This window comes from Anas acuta, chromosome 19, assembly GCF_963932015.1.
Source record: "Anas acuta chromosome 19, bAnaAcu1.1, whole genome shotgun sequence".
NCBI classification, from domain to species: Eukaryota; Metazoa; Chordata; class Aves; order Anseriformes; family Anatidae; genus Anas; species Anas acuta.
The window spans coordinates 4,025,753-4,043,291 of NC_088997.1; the positions used below are offsets into that span (position 1 = coordinate 4,025,753).

A 17,539-nucleotide genomic window follows, 5' to 3' on the forward strand; every position below is an offset into this window, starting at 1 on the left:
ATTCAGAAAGGAAAGGGAACCCATTAGTTGGAATTGAAGTGGAATATACTATCTTCTTACTTTCTGCAAAAGAGTAATTTTAATGAAATTACACAGAGCCAAAGAGAACTTTCTTGATGTTTGTTAGCTATTAAACTTTGACCAAACAAATACTTAAAGGACGTATACAGTCAACATTTTGAAAATAGGTATTGAAGGAAATTCTAAAAATTGAAGATAAAAGGCAATAGCAATCTGGATTAGTTTTGATATCATTTTTTAAGACACTTGAACTACTTGAGAGAGTCAGGTTTGTGGTTTTGTTTCAATTACCTGCATTTGCAAATGGACAGGTATTATAAAATTTAGAAATAACATTTCACTCATCAAATTGTTGGCAAAGGTCTAGATTGATTGCTTCTATGCAACAAACAAATTAAAAAAAAAAATAAAAAAATGACCAACAGTGGAAAACAGTTGTCTGTAGATGATTTACTTGGGAAGACAGAGTTGTGTCAGAGAAGTAGGGGCCTGATGCCTAAATTTTCAAAATATATTTGAGAATTCCTGCACACTTAGGCCATCTCTGAAAATGAGATATTAAGGGAATAAGATGAGATATAAGGGAATTTTCCATTCCCTTTAGCCACCTGTGATTCTGCCTCATTTCGCCTTCTCATGCGTCAAAGGTAGTTCTACTATTAAGTGTTTTCTTCACTGACTGGTCACTAATCAACCTATTCTGCTTTTAATGATCTGAATCCACTAGGAATAACAGACAAAAGAACTATGAATGGGGTATTCCTTGTGATTTTTGCAGTGAAAAAGATCCATGGATAGTGAGGTTGTTTGTGTTTTTTGTTTTTTTTTTGTGTGTGTTTTTTTTTTTTTTTATGAAATTGATTGAACTGTCCATTTCTTTCCAGAAAAATAGAACTTGACTGATCCTAGTTAAGCAGGAACAGCTCATACAAATAAATTATGTACATATAAGCAACTTCAACATTTTAATTCAGAATTTTTCCAGTAAAATCTAATCAGCTACATAACAAAACCTGCACAGATAATTAGAAAATATGAACTATTAAAAGTAATAGTGGAAACAAAATATTGTCATTAACATTTGTTGGATAACATAGCATAGTAATATTTGCAATTGTTTAATGACATTTTCAGTATTAGTTTGGATAAATGCTTTAGGATGTCCAGCCTTTTTGGTAGTAAGGAATGAAAATGGGTTTCAGACAACCATTTTGACTGTTTTAAATTTCATTCATTGTTTTTACATATGCTGTCATCTCAACATCTGCAATTTTAACAAATTCTTGGAAAGTGTTTTGTTCTGGAATAGTTGCTGGTCTTACAGAGACGCACTTGAAAATATTCCTTTTTGTGTCATAGTTTCCCATACATCTGTGCACTCGACCTCTAATTAGTCTTGGGAGCTCGCGGTCCTTCATCAAAAGCATAATAAACAAAAAATTATATCACCTTTCTAACATGAAAACTTTCAAAATGTTTGATTGTTAGTGGATTTCTGATTACTATATCAAACACAGAAGGAATTTACAACAGCTTTTTTGCTATTATCAAATATTTAGGATTTGAACTGAAAGTCCCAGCTGCATCATCAGTATTTTTGGTGAAACAGAAGTCTGAGGATGCCTAAATAGTGGTTGCGATATTGCTCTACAACAGTTTGGAAACAATAAGGTATAAACATCTAGCCTTCCTTTTACACAGTAATTTTCTGTTTCATTGGAACGGTATATTATTAACTTCTTAAAAGGGATTGTAGGTAGTGGTGTCTGTGTTGTGTGTAGGAGTGGGAATACTTACAATTTCATAAAAAACACAAGGCAGACTCTCCTTTCCATCTCTCAAAAGAAAATTCTTTGCTCCGTATGCTCCAGATGTGACTGCAGAATCAAGTGTGCCTACAACATATAGCAATGACAAACTATGATGTAAACATCACAGCAGTACTAAATAAGGTGCAAAATTATCACGACAACATTTCTTACACAAAAGCACAAAGATACATAAATCAGCATCAGCATCCTATCACAATTCACGCTGACAGCACTGGAAGTTCCTATACAAGTTACAGGCTTTACAGTAAAATTGTGTATGAAGTCTGTCTAAACTGAGTGATAAAATGCCATTTTCACAACTGTCAAAGTAAATGGGTTATTCTCCTGTTAATCATAGCAAAACTAAATTCTCTGTTTTATTGATCCTCATTTACAAATCAACTTTAAGCATTACATATATTTGTAGCCTTGTCAAAATTATAGTTTCTGAGATGCCATTACATTGTGTATTTTTATTCATCTTGATTTAAACAGTTTAGCCAGTTTTGATCTCTTGTCATGTTCATTTCTCAGATAAAGTCACTTAAAACGCAAAGTGAAACACACTAAAAGTCATCTTCATTTAGAAGCACTCCAGGCTTGAATTTATTCCCTAATTAAAGATTATTGTAAATCTGTACCCCTCTACAGAAGGTTCTTTTTAAATAAGAAAATTTATAGAATGTATCGTAACAAGGAAAGTAAACGAACTGGGTAGAAAGAGCTTAAATGTTGATGGGTGACTATTTTAATATTTTTGCTCCTATTTCAATCACCTTTGATAGCTGAGTAGATCTCCCAGCAGGAAAATTAAATAGCACTAGTATTTTGCATTTTTAATTATTTCAGCTATTGTTCCTTAACAGTTAATAACACAGTTTCTCTTGGCTGTTGTCCTATCATTATTATTGGTTGTAGCACAACCTATAACACCTACCTAAAACTTCAAATAATAGTGCAGTTTTGTAAGCATATTGACTCCAGTGCTTCATACTTTCAATGACTGCAGATATGATTCGCAAAGAATTCCTTTTTTCTTTAGGTTTTAATTCAGATGATGAAACTTCCTTTCAGAGGAAGAAGAAAACTCAAGTTAGATACACACTTACAGAATTTAAAAGGCAGATAGATGTTTATGTAATATTGTTATATATCCAGTATTTACATTACAGTATTTGTTCAGACTATACAAATAACCCTTTCCAATCTGTATGATCATGCTGAGGACTGAAGGCTATTACAATATTAAAATCTCGGTTTCAAATTTTTAGAAACGTAAGGGTTTATTAAGGCTGCTGGGACTGATGAAAGTCCCATCTTTCCTCAACTTTATTTTTCTTTACAGTTTTCTTCATTGTTTCTTTCTGTTAACTCTCTCCAGAAATTTACCTGAACTTTGTCTTCTGGAACACAATCAAATTGTTTTTCATTCATGTTACTTTGCTGACTGTTGCAGTTAAATTTATATGCCAGACCATGATCCTGCAGACTTCTTGGTACAGTGTTAGCTTTCACTGGCCATTGTCCTGTACGTGCATATGTTTGGTTAGTTGCTCTTGTTTTGATATGCTGAGGTGAATTACAATTATCTTTTTTTTTTTTGCTGCTGAACAGTTTTCAAAGTATTTGAAGGGTTCTCAAACTTTCGAATAATTCCACTATCAGATATTAAATCTGTCCTGTTACTTAGAGGAGTATACTCATTTCTGTTCCAAACTTTAGTACTGGGAGTCTTCTCTTCTGCCCTGAAGCATAACATAAGACACAATTTAGTATCAGAATATCTATTCTGAATACTCATATTCGTAATTACGGTATATAAAAACAATCTGTGTATTGTTTCAGTTTTAAATCTGTTAAATATTTAGACTCAATAAATATTTGAACATACATTTAAATTTATCCATATACAGAATAGTGATTACATACTTGCTTAAATCCCACTGAATTCAATGTGACTGAAATACGATTTTAATATGACTGAAAAATTGCAGTCCCAAGCTGGGAAATAAATTGTCCTACAGAGGGATCTTTCCTGACCTAAGATTTACAATTTTCCATAAGTCTCATAACTCATAAGTTCTGATTGAATGTTTCTATATATAATTGCCTTAATGTACACTGATAGAAACTATCGATAGTCTCTTGATAAATGATTCCTAGAATTCTCCTTCTGAAGTTCTCTCCTGGTGCTAAGTTGATCCCCTTTCCTCATACAATTATTCGTGTGAAACCCAATTAAACCAAGAGATTTAGATACATCCTTGAGCACTTTGTCAATGTGAAACCATTATGATAAAAAAATAAAAAGGCTATATATTAGGCCTCATTAGGTGCACTGGAAAGATACTCCATATCAGTTGTTTTTGGCTCATAAGCAGAATGTAATTGTTTAGGCCTATGGTGATGACCTTAGAATTAAAAGGGTCGCTCTAAATGCTATTAGAATATGGAATAATGCAAGGTGTATCACACCAGAATAAAAATTATTTTGGATAATCGTAGTAAAAATTAAAGACTTAACTAACCTGTAGGCATTCAAGTTTTTGCCAGCATTTGCTAAATTAGAATTTGATGCATTTGGTGGTTTCATAAGGGAAAAAGCCATCTCATGTTCTCCTCGGCTTTAAAAGATAAGTTAAAATATCAGTAACAGAGTAGCAGCTTTATTTTAAGACACGCACATGGCTCATAGGTTGTGAAACTAATAGATAGTACCCAAATAAAATCAGTAAATAACAAATAATCTAGTTTTACATACCCATCGTTCACTGCTTTCTGTAGTTCAGCTCCTTCTGGGTTCGCAGTTCCCCAGCCTAATTATCAAAAGACAAAGGATTGAATATATGTACAAACTGAAAAGATCTAAATGTCTGCTTAGGCCTCCTACTCTTTATCTGCTTTACTTTCCACACAGTCTTGCTCAGGAGGAAAAAAAAGGGGGGTGCGGTGTGATCCTTTGATACCTATAATTATAAGGCAACTTCTGACAAGTTGCTTTTCTAGATAATGCTTAACTTATAAACATTAGACATTTCTTATAAGCACAGAGATTTTTATTTCAAGTAAAGCATAATGAAAATAATAACAGATTGAATTCTGCATAGTCCTTTCTAAGGACAATTTGAAAAAAAGTTCTCAGTTACAAGAAAGACATCTTATGTTTCTTCTTGTAACACAAGGCTTGAATTTTGATTGAAATAAACTGAAAACAAAAGGTCAGAGTTTCAAGAGACTCTATTTAAATGCCAGTGCTACTTCATTCTCTAACACACAAAGAGTTGACCTCCCTCTAGGCACAAAGTAAAAAAGCTCAATTGTACAGAGGAGAAAGGAACTTCCTGGAGGACATTTTTTACATAATGAACTTTTCAGAAATAAATATAAAGGATGCATGTAGATCTTTATAAATACAATATCTAGTTTAATAATAATAATAACAAAGTTAACATTTAATTGGATTTAGAGCCGTTAAAATTATACGTATCTTATTTACAATGATGTAGGAGATAAGTCATAAGTACAAGTCACAGAACTGGTACCTGTCTCATTTTTAAGTGGATTTGAAGTGAGGGGCTGTCTATTTCTTTTTTTCTGATTGAACAGTGGTACAGGCAGACAACCTAAAATTAAAATTCACATAATAACATTATACCAACAGCAAAAGGATACACAATCCATACTTAAATTATGTAAATAGTAATTATCTGTATATTCTTTTATTTTACATCATCCATAGGAATTATACTTCATAAACACATAACATAGATGAGACGTTGCTTCACAGAATTTGTATCTCTAGAACTCAATCCTGCAAATCAGTCTGTGAGTTAAACATTTCACTTAGTGACTAATCCCATTACTCCAAAATTTTGCACTGTGCTGTAATAACATAGAAATTCAAACAAGTCTACTCGGGAAACGAGTAGACTTGTTTTTATGCATAAAAATGCATAAACTGTAAAGCACAAAAGAATGAATAGTACCTGCTGTGGTGCGAGTTGAAGTGTCAGATAAACTCCTTTTCATTTCTGTACTGTATTTTAATAGGCAACACTGTATCAATTACTTCAAATTTGCTGCATGAAAGGTAAATGGAAAAAGTAAACTAATTCATATTGTAAACATGTTCAAATTTTACATTACTTTGTAGCGGTTCATTTTAATTCTTGGTATAACTCTGTTATACACATTACTTTAGAGAAGTCTATATTGTGTGAGAATTTGAACCAGATTTAGAAGATTCACAGGTACACAAATAGCATGCAATTGGTCTTTGCAGATTAATGACCCAAATTATTACATTCTTGCACAAAAAATTATATTCTCTGTTACTTGCATGCCATAAAAAATACTGAATTCACTTTTGATTTTAAAAGTAAATATACATTCAAAAATAAAGAATATTTTGTAATTCAGGTAGATACAATACTAATAAAAATAAATACTTAAGCATTGTTTGCAAAACACGAAGACAAGGTATATTGCTTTGAAAAAAGACACCTCATGATTTAACTACGTGTGAGATACTATGTAGGTTTTTGTCATGCTTTAAAAAAATAACCTTTTCTGTACTGTATTGTACAGATTTAAAGTCTTTCCCCAAAATCCTCAGAGAAAATATTCCACACATCAAAAACCGTTACTATCAAAGATTCTTTAAAAGATTATGACCAAAAGATAGAAATCAGCATATTAAATTAGCATATTAAATACAGATAGTTTACTATATTTGCTTGCTGATTAAAGTACTTTTATAGGAAATATCCATAAATTATAGCATGCATTGAGGATACTACAAAGACTGTTGTGTATCATTTGTTGCTATTCTCTCAGTTAGCTACTGATTTGTATCACTTTTAGTGGCATATGAATAATACCACATACTTATGCATAAATAACATAAACCACTGCCTTTACATTTATTTTGTTGTTTTGGCAGTTAACTGTATGCAGCTGTTACATACCTTGATAAGAATTAAGCCCAAGTATCTACCACAGCTGAATCAATTTACTCTTTAATTCTGTAATACACTCTAACTACACGTGACATTACAGCAGCTTCCACTTTATTGCTGTTACCTAATTTATATTTAAAATGCATTGGTAGCTCTATAAAGCTTAATGACAATCAGTAAATAATACACTTGTCAAATAAAATCCCATAAACCTGGAATTTCAGCTTTTGAAGACAGTTTTTGTGTTGTGCAAGATCTTAGATTATCTTGCTTTGCTTTTTGTCTTCTCCTGAAGATGAGCAAGCCAAGGCCCCGAGTTAAAGAAAAAAAAAGTAAAACTAAAGATAGGTAAGGGGAGATACCGAGATAAGCCGCCTCAGAACTTCACACAAGAGCAGCACCCCTCACAGACCAACAGAAACGACCGGCCAGCGGCTGAGGGCTGGGCCTGAGGTAAAGCCCGCCAAAAGTAACGGACCAAACCGTCACGCCCTCGTGAGGCGCGAGGTGGCAAAAGGGCGGGAAGGAGCCGATTCCTTGCGCCGGTGGTCATGAGAGGCCGCTACTGAGCGCCCTGGGGCACCGGCGGGACTGGGGACTCATCCCCGTTCAATACCAATATAGGAACAATAAATCGGTGTTTCTAGGATTTAATTAGGTATCTTTGCCCTCGGGTACCAACCCACGTGTTTGGGGCTCGCAGAACCCTGGGCACAAGCTGAATATCCACAAATGGTGAACACAAGCACGGCTGCAAATAAAGCTATCTCCATTCTTCATGCTGGGTTTTTAACACAGCTGTTTGCAACCATGTAATTTCTGTCAGGCTCCTGTGTTAAATCTTAGCTTTCAGATCAAAGCGGATTCTGTCTCAAATTGCTAGCTTCAGAGTACTCTTGAGTTTTAGATCAGGTCACATCAGTGGAAAAGGAGGGATTACTAGCGAATGTAGTGCTGTCATTAATAACTTAGTATATGACTAAGGAGTGGAGAAAATAAGTCAAAACTCTTGTTGAAAAAAAGCAGTACATAAAAACAATATTGAATTTTTAATAAACCAAGTATGTTCCTACATAATTGTCAACATGCAAGTATTGGCAAAGCATAGGAAAAAAGGAAATAAGAAAATTGAAAACATTTCAATTGTCTACATTTATGCCACATATTCATGGGTGTTTGTAATGTCCCGGGAGACCAGGAGTTAAAAACTCTTTGGAAGTTAACTTGCTCTAAGGGTATAAAAGAAGCTTCCATGGCTTTAGTTCCTAACCTCATTTGGAAATGCACTGTATCTGTCCTAAAAGAGCTCTTAGGAAACAAACTTCTTGCATGTTAAGTGAGGTAAGTGCACAAACGATCTCTGTATTTCATTCAACATTTTGCAAGGAATTATAACCATTTCAGCACCATCAGCAATGAGAGCTAAAATATGTGTACTAGCACTGCATATCTGAATTTTGCTCTTTACTCTTCAAACTGCTGTGGTGTTTAAATTCAACAAACCAAGATTCAGAGCACAAGTCGTTTTTTTTCATGCAGCATGTAAATACCCATTTTGGCACCTTCGCTAAAGAGACCAAGGTCAAAGGACAGTACAGACTGTCCAGTGCTGTAAAATAGAGCTTTACTGCTTTGCTTAATAAATTACTTACTATGATTAAATAGCTGACAGCTTACAACAGTCATACAGCGACAAAGTAAGCAGTCTATCTATATTAACTTGCTATAAGGTTCAGCAAATCTGTAGACATAAGCTGCAATGTAGAGAATAACATTCTTAGGAAGTATATGACTGACAGAACTTGTCTAGGTAAGTCCTATGTTTAGCTTTATTTTCATAGACATATAATTTATCAACCTGGGTTATAAAACCTCTCACAGATACTAGTCAAATACTCTGTCAGTTACTGGAGTATATTCTTAATAAAATAGAATAGTTTGATAAATATTTTCTATTCCCTTACAGTTTAACATTTTTGTATCTATATTGTGTGCTGGACACTAGTTGTGAATAATTGTCATTTACAGCATTAAGACCTTGTTTATTGTTATCAAGATCCGTTCTCTAAACGTTTAGCTGAAGTTTCCTTTCAGAAATCCTACCTGAATGCTTTTGGAAGTGGAAGAAGTTGTTGACTAAGTTTTTTTGGGGGGAGAAAACTATTGTCCCTCTGTGGTCTGTATCAATTTCCTTTTTTAATAAGAGGTTGCAGATGTTAGAAGGGGTCTTCACCAAGTTGTTTCAATGTCATAGAGGTCTGTGTTAGCAGATCCCAAGACACAACTAGAGCCGGGAATACTAGGTGACTTATGGGTATATTGCACTTTAATTTCAGATAGTGCTCATTCTGATCATTGTTCTTCAGATATTATAAAACAAAAAAGGTCATACAAGCAACAACATGCTTTGAGGAACTCAGCTGTTCTTGTTTTTTTAGATGAAAGTACTTGATGTTTCAGCATTATGTGTTGATCTAGAGCCAAGATATGATTCATATTTTACTATTTTTTTCTCCTTTTAAATCATTCTGCTCTTTAAATCATTCTGCTCTGTATACTGTAATGTTTATGTAATGTAAAACACACATGAATATACTTGTTACTTGTTTTGCTTGCAATGCAAAAATATTAGATGTTTAAGTACATTCTCAAAGTATGCATTAAAAAAGTTTCTTCATACTTTCATAGCACATTATTTACCTATATATCACATATTAATAGAGCTAGCCGGGAAAAAGTTAACTTTTGAACTGTCTAACTGTACCATTACCAGCCTTGGAGGTATTACTAAATATGGTAAATGAAGGGGAGGGATCCTTGAGAGGGAGGAGAGTCCGATGAGCAACTCCCCGCCTCACAACAGGAATCTGAAACTGGTAGAGAAATGTTAATTCTCTTCGTTCACGTCTGACCTAAACAGGCGTAAATAATTTCCTATTAAAAAATATATATATATATTTTTATTTTTTTTCTTGGTGACACAAGCTTTACTTTACCCTTATTTTCTGTTTTGCTTTCAGCAATTCTTATAGCTGCTGAAAAGCATGACTTCCTGTTCTGTTGTTCATAAACCTCCAGTCAGAAGGGTTGCTATCTTTGGAGGAACTCATGGTAATGAATTATCAGGGGTATTTTTGGTCAAGCACTGGCAAGAGAATGGAGCTGAAATTCAAAGAACAGGAATGGAAGTGAAACCATTTCTTACCAACCCAAGAGCTGTGAAGAAGTGTACTAGGTACATTGACTGTGACCTGAACCGTGTTTTTGACCCTGATAATCTTGGGTAAGAATAGTCATGCTTTCTGTTGTTTTAATTTTCTCTTTTTTAAAAAAATTGTAAGGTGCTTCTTTTCCAGATTAAACTGTAAACACAAGTTCCACTACTATTTTAACTGTGCAGTCACATAACTTATATTATTGACCTTTAACCCAAAAAGAACAAATTGTGTGTTAGCAGTTTCATTTTAGATTTGTTGCTAATAAAATGAGTCTCAAACCAACACATAGTCTTAAACATAGCATTTTAAATTAGTATGAGATTAGCTGTGTTTGTGTAAACTTAAGTATTGCTGTTCTGAGTTGTGAAGTCATTATTTCTCATGTCTTCTAGTGCAATGAAGCTCTGGAGCTCTTCTGAGTACAATTATACTTGTAGTAATATAGGATATGTGAAAACATGAAACAATCTAAATGGAGACCCCCGTATCTGAAAAAATGGCATATAAATTGGGATACAATTTAATTTCAGTTACATATAATAAAAAATGAAAACTTGAAATAAGGTGTAAGAAATAAAGAAATCAATGACAAAAAGATCAACAAAAATTCAATAATTTAACTGTCTCTTTATATTGGAGAAGTACAATCTATAATTACTGTACAGTAGTAATTGATTTCACATTTTTAATGGGATTTTATGTTTCTCTGCTTTCGAGACATCTATTCCAGAGGTGTACATTGTGGTATGAACCAAACACTTTTAATGTTTGGTATAGTTGCATGCTGAACAGGTAATTATGTATCAGAAAGGTCTTAGTGGTGAAAATGAATATCACTGAAAGAAAAATGTATCATGTTTATTTTGTAATCAAGGTTATTCTTAGCCTGCATGCTTTTTCATCTGGTTGTCATTTAACAATTTTATTGCTAGTTATTAAATTAGATTTTAAAAAATTACACAGAAATGTTAAGGCCATTCTTTTAATTGCTTACTTAGGACAAACATGAGGAAAAAAAAAAAAAAAAAGTTGTTTTGAACATAGGACAGTTGGAAAAAAAAAAGATCAAAACACCTCCAGGTTGTCATCATTTTTAAAAATAATATTCCTTTGTATATCCTGTTACTCAGTCCTTTTACAATAGTAGTGAATATATTTGAATGATTTTTACCTAATCACTTTAAGTGCAGACCCTTCAAGACTGCAAATGATTTTACAAAATCAGGAGAGGGAAAATCCTGATACTACTGAAAGGAACGGTGGGAGTCCTATTGGCTTTGACAAGAAGTATTTAACAGTTTTATGTGAAGGAACCCCAAATTTCAAAGACAGAACTAGAGAATACAATGATAGATTCTGTGATATACGGAACTGTAAAAATAAGGAGTTTGAGAGGCTCAAGTAAGAATTCTTACCCACATCACATCCCACCAGTAGATCAAGTTCACATCACCATTCGTAATAGATTACCTTGCCATTTCTTTTACTTCAGCAGAGCTGATCCCATAATTTCCTTAGCAACCTCTTCTGATGTTTAAATATCTGTGCAGTTAGCAAGGTGTTTTGCCAGTTTTTAACAAACCTTTCTTTATGCAACTTAATACCAGTATTTCTTACAAAATCAAAACCTTACAAAGCTTGAGCTGTACTGAGGAAAAAAACCTGAATTTAGCACAAAAGATATTAGGTGTTTCTGTATGGTACTTGGGTAGCATCCCAAGCCTGTCAAGAATACCAAATCTGCTGTATATGCAGAACAAGTCTGAACTGCAGCAGCTTTTTACACTGTTTAAGTAAGGAAGGTATCTTGGCATCATATATCAGTTTCCTATACTTCCCCTATAAAGGCAGGAAGCAAATATCTCAGACCATTCCTTAGGCTAAGACCATTTTTTAAGTCTAGTACTGATACAGCCACCTGAGACTAAAGGTATTAAAACTTTGGAAGAACGGGTTTGAGGTAGCAAAATCTTCCATGAGCTTTGAAGGCCAAGAGTACTCAAAACAACAGGCTGTAACAAAATCTGATCACAACACAAGAATACATGAAATCAGGTTATGAAAGACTTTGTAACTGAGGTCCATGACAAAAGGGCATGAAGCAATGTCCAAATACCATCTTCAGTAGAAGCTGGATTCAGTCTTGGAAGTGGCTTAAGTTTTTGATAAATTTGGGGTTAGTTTTCTGCATGGAGGTAAATGGAGGTATGGACTAGAAGTCAATGTAAAGAAATAAGAGAGAAGTAAGTAGTCTATAGCTAAAATCAGATTTAAAAAATCTGCATGAGATAGTAAGATCTGTTTTTCATTAACAATCATATTTGCTTCAAGCACAAACACCATATTTTATGTAAGGCACTTAAATAGGTGATTTAAACTCCAGTCAATTAGGGAATTAAAGTGAAAAGAAAAGGATATACATATTTTGTTGACTGTAAAGCCATGGAATGAGTTTACTAATTTTTTTGTACTAATATTAACAGCAGGACAGTGGTGGAAGATATTCCATATGAAGTGAGAAGGGCTCAGGAAATCAATCATATATTTGGTCCAAAAGGTAGTGATGATGCCTATGACCTTATTTTTGACCTTCACAACACCACTTCTAACATGGGTGGTACCCTTATTCTTGAAAACTCCAGGGATGACTTTACAATTCAAATGTTTCATTATATCAAGGTAAAACTAATTTAAATGAACTATTAAAATAGATTCTTGTTTGTAATGTATTACTATATACTATTTCTTAGTTGCTTTAAATATTCTATTTTCTTATTTTGTAAAACTGTTTAAAATATTTAATCATTCAGGATTTTTAAAATCAGAGATAATTAATAGTTTTATTATAATATCAGGTAATTCAGATTTGACCTCATTCATAATCTTCATGTATTAAAATGAGTTCTAGTAAGACTGATGCACAGAGAGTAATGCTTAGAATAAAATCTGTGAAAATAAATGTAATTTAATCTGATGCCACACTGATCTCTCAGCAATTTAAATAAATTTGGGTCACACATACTAAACAGTTAAACATTAATTTTATGAAATAAAGACATGGAAAAACTAATGGAACCAGGTAACAAGTAATGTTCCCCTTGTCGCTACTTACAGGAATATTAATATGCTTTTGAAACCTATTTGATTCTGCTATTTCTGGGGCTGAAAAATATCAGTGAAGTGAGGTTTGCAGAAGTGCTGGTTTAAGTAATCTGGTTGATGCTATTGGTGACCTAGAAAATGAGTGAAGAAATAAAGGTTAGGCCAATGATGTGCACTTAGATTATTATTATTATTTACCTTAGAAGTAAGGCATATTTTAACATTTGATTTGATCTAATTTAAATCTACAAGATTTGCTTAGAAATCTGCTTTAAAGTATTTTGCTTATAAATTCTGCAACACTGATGCGTAGATTTTTCTTCCTGTTAGCAATTTAAGGCCAGCACTGTGTTCAGTTATATTAGGAGACAGCAAAGTTCAGTGGACCATGCCTGGCATGAGTTAATGGAAAGAAGACCAACAAATACAGCTTTGTATGTTTTCTAAAGATGTCCTACTTCTTTGAGCACTGTGAAATAAAGGCAACATATTGAACACATTGTGTAAATCACTTCTGCATCAGTAGTCTTTTGTGGCACAACATTTTAAAATATTTGCATAACAAAGACATTTCTAAACAATCTCCACAGAATGCTTTGGCTCCAGAATGCTGTCCCGTTTTGCTGATTGAACATCCTAACTTGAAATATGCAACAACCCGATCTGTAGCAAAACATCCTGTTGGTAAATATGAAAAATAAAGACCATTTTTAACCTACCAGAAATTATATAAAAATGTCTGTTTCCTGATCAGTTCATTTTGTTACATTATACAGCGTGCTCTGATCACCAGTAGCTATTTGTTTGACAATGTATTTTACCAAATCAAATGTTTATGATTTTCTCTTCTGAAGTACACTGATTTTTACTTGGCTTACAAAATACAGAACCCAGATGGAAATTTATAAACTTAGTTAACCCACTGTTTTCAGAAAATATTTATAATATATGAGGATAAGAAAGAAGTAACAGCTTCAGAAGAGAAATATTTAATTCCTCTAAATAAGCCTTGCCTGAAACATTGGGCCCAAGCCAAGAAGGGAAAAAAAAGATGATGTAATAAAGGAAGGTGAAAATTATTTTCTGTATGGAAGTTGTTAACTTTTTCATTTATGGAATCAAAATTGTAACAAAAGGGGAAAAAACAAACAAACAAACAAAAATGTTATTTTGCCTGTCATACTAAACACTGAGTTCTCCAAAATGCATCATGGAAAGATAATTTTAAAAAAGAGTAAGAGAAATGAACATATGTAGTGACCATTTCCCTTACCCAAGGAGCACACTCAAAAACGTACATATGGTTCTTTGAACTGATCCTTACTCATGAGCTAAATTTCCTGCTTGCCATCCAAAATCACGTAACTGTATAGTTTAAAGTTTGTCTTAAACATAAAACACAGACCCAATCAGACATGTATTTTTCCTTTGTAGTCTGTGATATATTATGGCTATATTAATAATCTCCCTGATCTGTAAACAGGTGTGGAGGTGGGTCCTCAGCCACAAGGTGTTGTTAGAGCCGATACTTTGGACAAAATGAGGAAGATTGTCAAACATGGCCTTGATTTTGTTCAACTTTTTAATGAAGGTAGAGTAAGTAATGAAAGAATAAACCCCCCTGTGTCATGTCAGTGGACTATTTCAAGAGTAGCTTTTCAAAAAATAAAATAGGTTGAGCTACAACACTTTACATTTAAACAAGTAAAATTGAAGGGGATACAGAGCAGGTGTTGTCTAGATGACCTAACTGCAACATCAGGAGAAGGTCCGAAGTATTCTCTATAGCACCTTTGGGTAGCTTTGAGGATATTTCCCCTTAGAAAAGATTCAATATGTGTACTTGATTTTAAAGTTGCTTTAAGAATCTGAAATAGTAGCTAAGTATTTGTGTAGCAGTACGTTCATTGAGAACACTGTGTACATAAATTAAGGAGGTGTTTAATTTACACATTTTCTGTGCATTATCTCAAATTACAGTCAAGAAATCCTGTAAGATTCTTGTTATTACCTGTGTACACTTGTGTACACTATGTAAAACATACTGGCAAAAATAGGTGTTGAAAATTCTTTTGGAGTACATTTGTCAGTAGGCTATATTTGGAAGTAGAAGGAAAATAATTTAGTTGTGTATGTCAGAATCTACATTATTGTGCTGGAATTGTAAAGATGAAACAGCACTGACACCATTCTGTGTTATGCAACAATATCAAGCATAGGCCTTTCAGCTATTTCTTCATCTACAAAATAAGTATTTTTAAGTATATAGTGAAATGCCACGTTTCAGCACCACTGATCAAATTTAGATCAGGGCTATGTATGCAACAATACACAACAGAATTATCTTTCTGTAACTTGGATTCTAGGGGAAGAAAGACCTGGAACTAGACATGCTTTTGATGTATGAGCTAATCACTAGTGTGCAAACCTTAACAATGTACAAGCTAATAATTTAAGCCATTCTACAGAGAATAAGTAATGCATTGTTCTTTTTAACAGTCCGTTGTTCATTTTGACGTTAAACCACATTTATTCTTTCTAGGAAGAGAATTTCCACCATGTACAATTGAGGTTTATAAAATAATGGAGAAAGTAGATTATCCCAGGAATAAAAATGGTGAAGTTATTGCTATTATTCATCCTAAACTGCAGGTAAATTTTATAGCAGTGTCCATTTACAACATTTCATAAGTATGCCTGTGTAGCTCCTGCTACATTATAGTATATTTTTAATAGTAAATAAAATATTTAAAATGAGAATATTGCCACTGGGTTTACTGAATACTTTAGATCTTCCCTATAGTAAGTTCTATCACTAAGGTCATACAATATTTCAGTAACTGATTTGTAGATAAGTGAATCTAAAATCATTTTTGAACCTAAAACTGAAAAGAGCATGACAACAGGATAGCTTATATTTTAAAATGTGAATCTTAATTCTTAATTCTAAAGTGAGGGTCTTTTCCAATCAATTGTGAGCATACATGGTTTCCTTTTAGTTCACCTTTACCAGTAAGTTATTTCAACACAAACCTGAAAATGAGGGCCAGAAACCCAATATTATGTAATTAAAAGGAATTCTTTTAGAAATTCTTTTAGAAACTTTTGCCATCAACTGTAGGGAATATAATTATTGAGCATAAATTTAGAATTCACTTTAATTTTCTTTTTAAATGTTCATGTAAATATATTCTATTTATTTTCTTTCTCTAAGGATCAAGATTGGCAGCCACTGAACAATGGTGATCCTCTATTTTTAACTCTTGATGGAGAAGTAATTGCATATAAAGGGGACTGTACAGTCTATCCAACATTTATTAATGAAGCTGCGTATTATGAAAAGAAACAAGCTTTTGTAAAAACAATCAAAATGGAACTCACTGCAAAACATATCAGATCCTCAGTTTTAGACCAGAGTACTTCTTGAAAACTTTTTACAAGTTATCCTTACAAATAGTGGATTTCTTCTCCATGAAATTCAGTGCCATTCAGTAGTTATTCACAGACTAAATATATACAGAATCTAATTTTAAATTGTAATTTAATTAACATTGTTGAGAACTTTTAAGATGAAAGATAATGTCATAATGCTAATTATGGCTACTATTTACTTGTTCTAATAGATTACTATAGATACAAATAATATTTTTATGAAGTTTGATAGTTTATTCTATATAAAATAATTATATATGTTATATATTACAATATACAAGATATATTGATGAGTAGCTATAAAGAATCTATCCAGAATTACATAGAAAGTAAAAGTTAACCCCCTCAAACTACATGATAAAGAAGAAAATACAGCAATTATTTTTTTTAACTTTTTTTTTTTTTTTTTTAACTTACTGTCTCCACCTCCTGCTTGTAACATTTCCAAATAAAGTTTGCATCAACTGTTGTGCCCTGAAAAGTTTCAAAAAACAAGGCAGGATTTAGGTAATTATGCAGGCTGTGTTGAAGAACAATGCACTAATCATACCTGACTATCTGAGAATGGAAATTAAGAAGAAATCTGTATGGGGAGACATCGGAATTTCAAGACTGACTTATTCTGTATTTGTAGAAAGAAAGCCTGTCATACTAGCTGAAAAAGAGAAGAAGATGAGGATTTAATTAACTTTTTACAGATGTTTTAAATGTATTTGACAATAATCAGAGACAGAAAAAACTTTAAGAACTTTGCATAAATTCTGAAAGCACACAATAATTAGCTGTTTACTAACTGATTTGTTACCAACATAACCCCTAAAGTATATACTTCAAAAAGTGATGCCCTCCTTATTCGCTACTAAGCAAAAAACCTTTTTAGCTACCTTTGTGTAACTTTACAGAAATAAAATAAAAATACAGGACAGAATGAGATGTTTATTGAAGTACATTTTATTTCTTTATATTGAAATAAATATTGTATAAAAAGTACAGAATG

At 32.9% G+C, this 17,539-nt stretch overlaps 2 protein-coding genes across 6 annotated transcripts; one reads left to right on the plus strand and one right to left on the minus strand.

Annotated features, from left to right (window-relative positions):
- Window positions 1–958: 958 nt before the first annotated feature.
- On the minus strand, window positions 959–6,707 carry SPATA22 (spermatogenesis associated 22). Its single transcript, XM_068655691.1, is given in 10 exon segments — window positions 959–1,433; window positions 1,819–1,916; window positions 2,770–2,899; window positions 3,222–3,431; window positions 3,433–3,577; window positions 4,361–4,456; window positions 4,594–4,648; window positions 5,375–5,455; window positions 5,819–5,911; window positions 6,585–6,707. Coding segments are annotated over 9 exon segments (1,050 nt in total). The 5' UTR covers window positions 5,862–5,911; window positions 6,585–6,707; the 3' UTR covers window positions 959–1,241.
- ASPA (aspartoacylase) lies at window positions 1,580–17,537 on the plus strand. 5 transcript variants are annotated; one of them, XM_068655696.1, is made up of 7 exons: window positions 1,580–1,692; window positions 9,811–10,073; window positions 12,492–12,687; window positions 13,701–13,794; window positions 14,594–14,701; window positions 15,653–15,762; window positions 16,325–17,537. In XM_068655696.1, exons 2-7 carry the CDS (start codon window positions 9,835–9,837, stop codon window positions 16,535–16,537), a joined length of 960 nt encoding a protein of 319 aa, XP_068511797.1. In that variant the 5' UTR covers window positions 1,580–1,692; window positions 9,811–9,834; the 3' UTR covers window positions 16,538–17,537. The 5 variants fall into 5 exon arrangements, with proteins under 5 accessions (XP_068511797.1, XP_068511795.1, XP_068511793.1 ...); XM_068655694.1 differs by lacking the exon at window positions 1,580–1,692 and adding an exon at window positions 8,016–8,131; XM_068655692.1 differs by lacking the exon at window positions 1,580–1,692 and adding an exon at window positions 8,442–8,600.
- The last annotated feature ends 2 nt before the right edge of the window (window positions 17,538–17,539 follow it).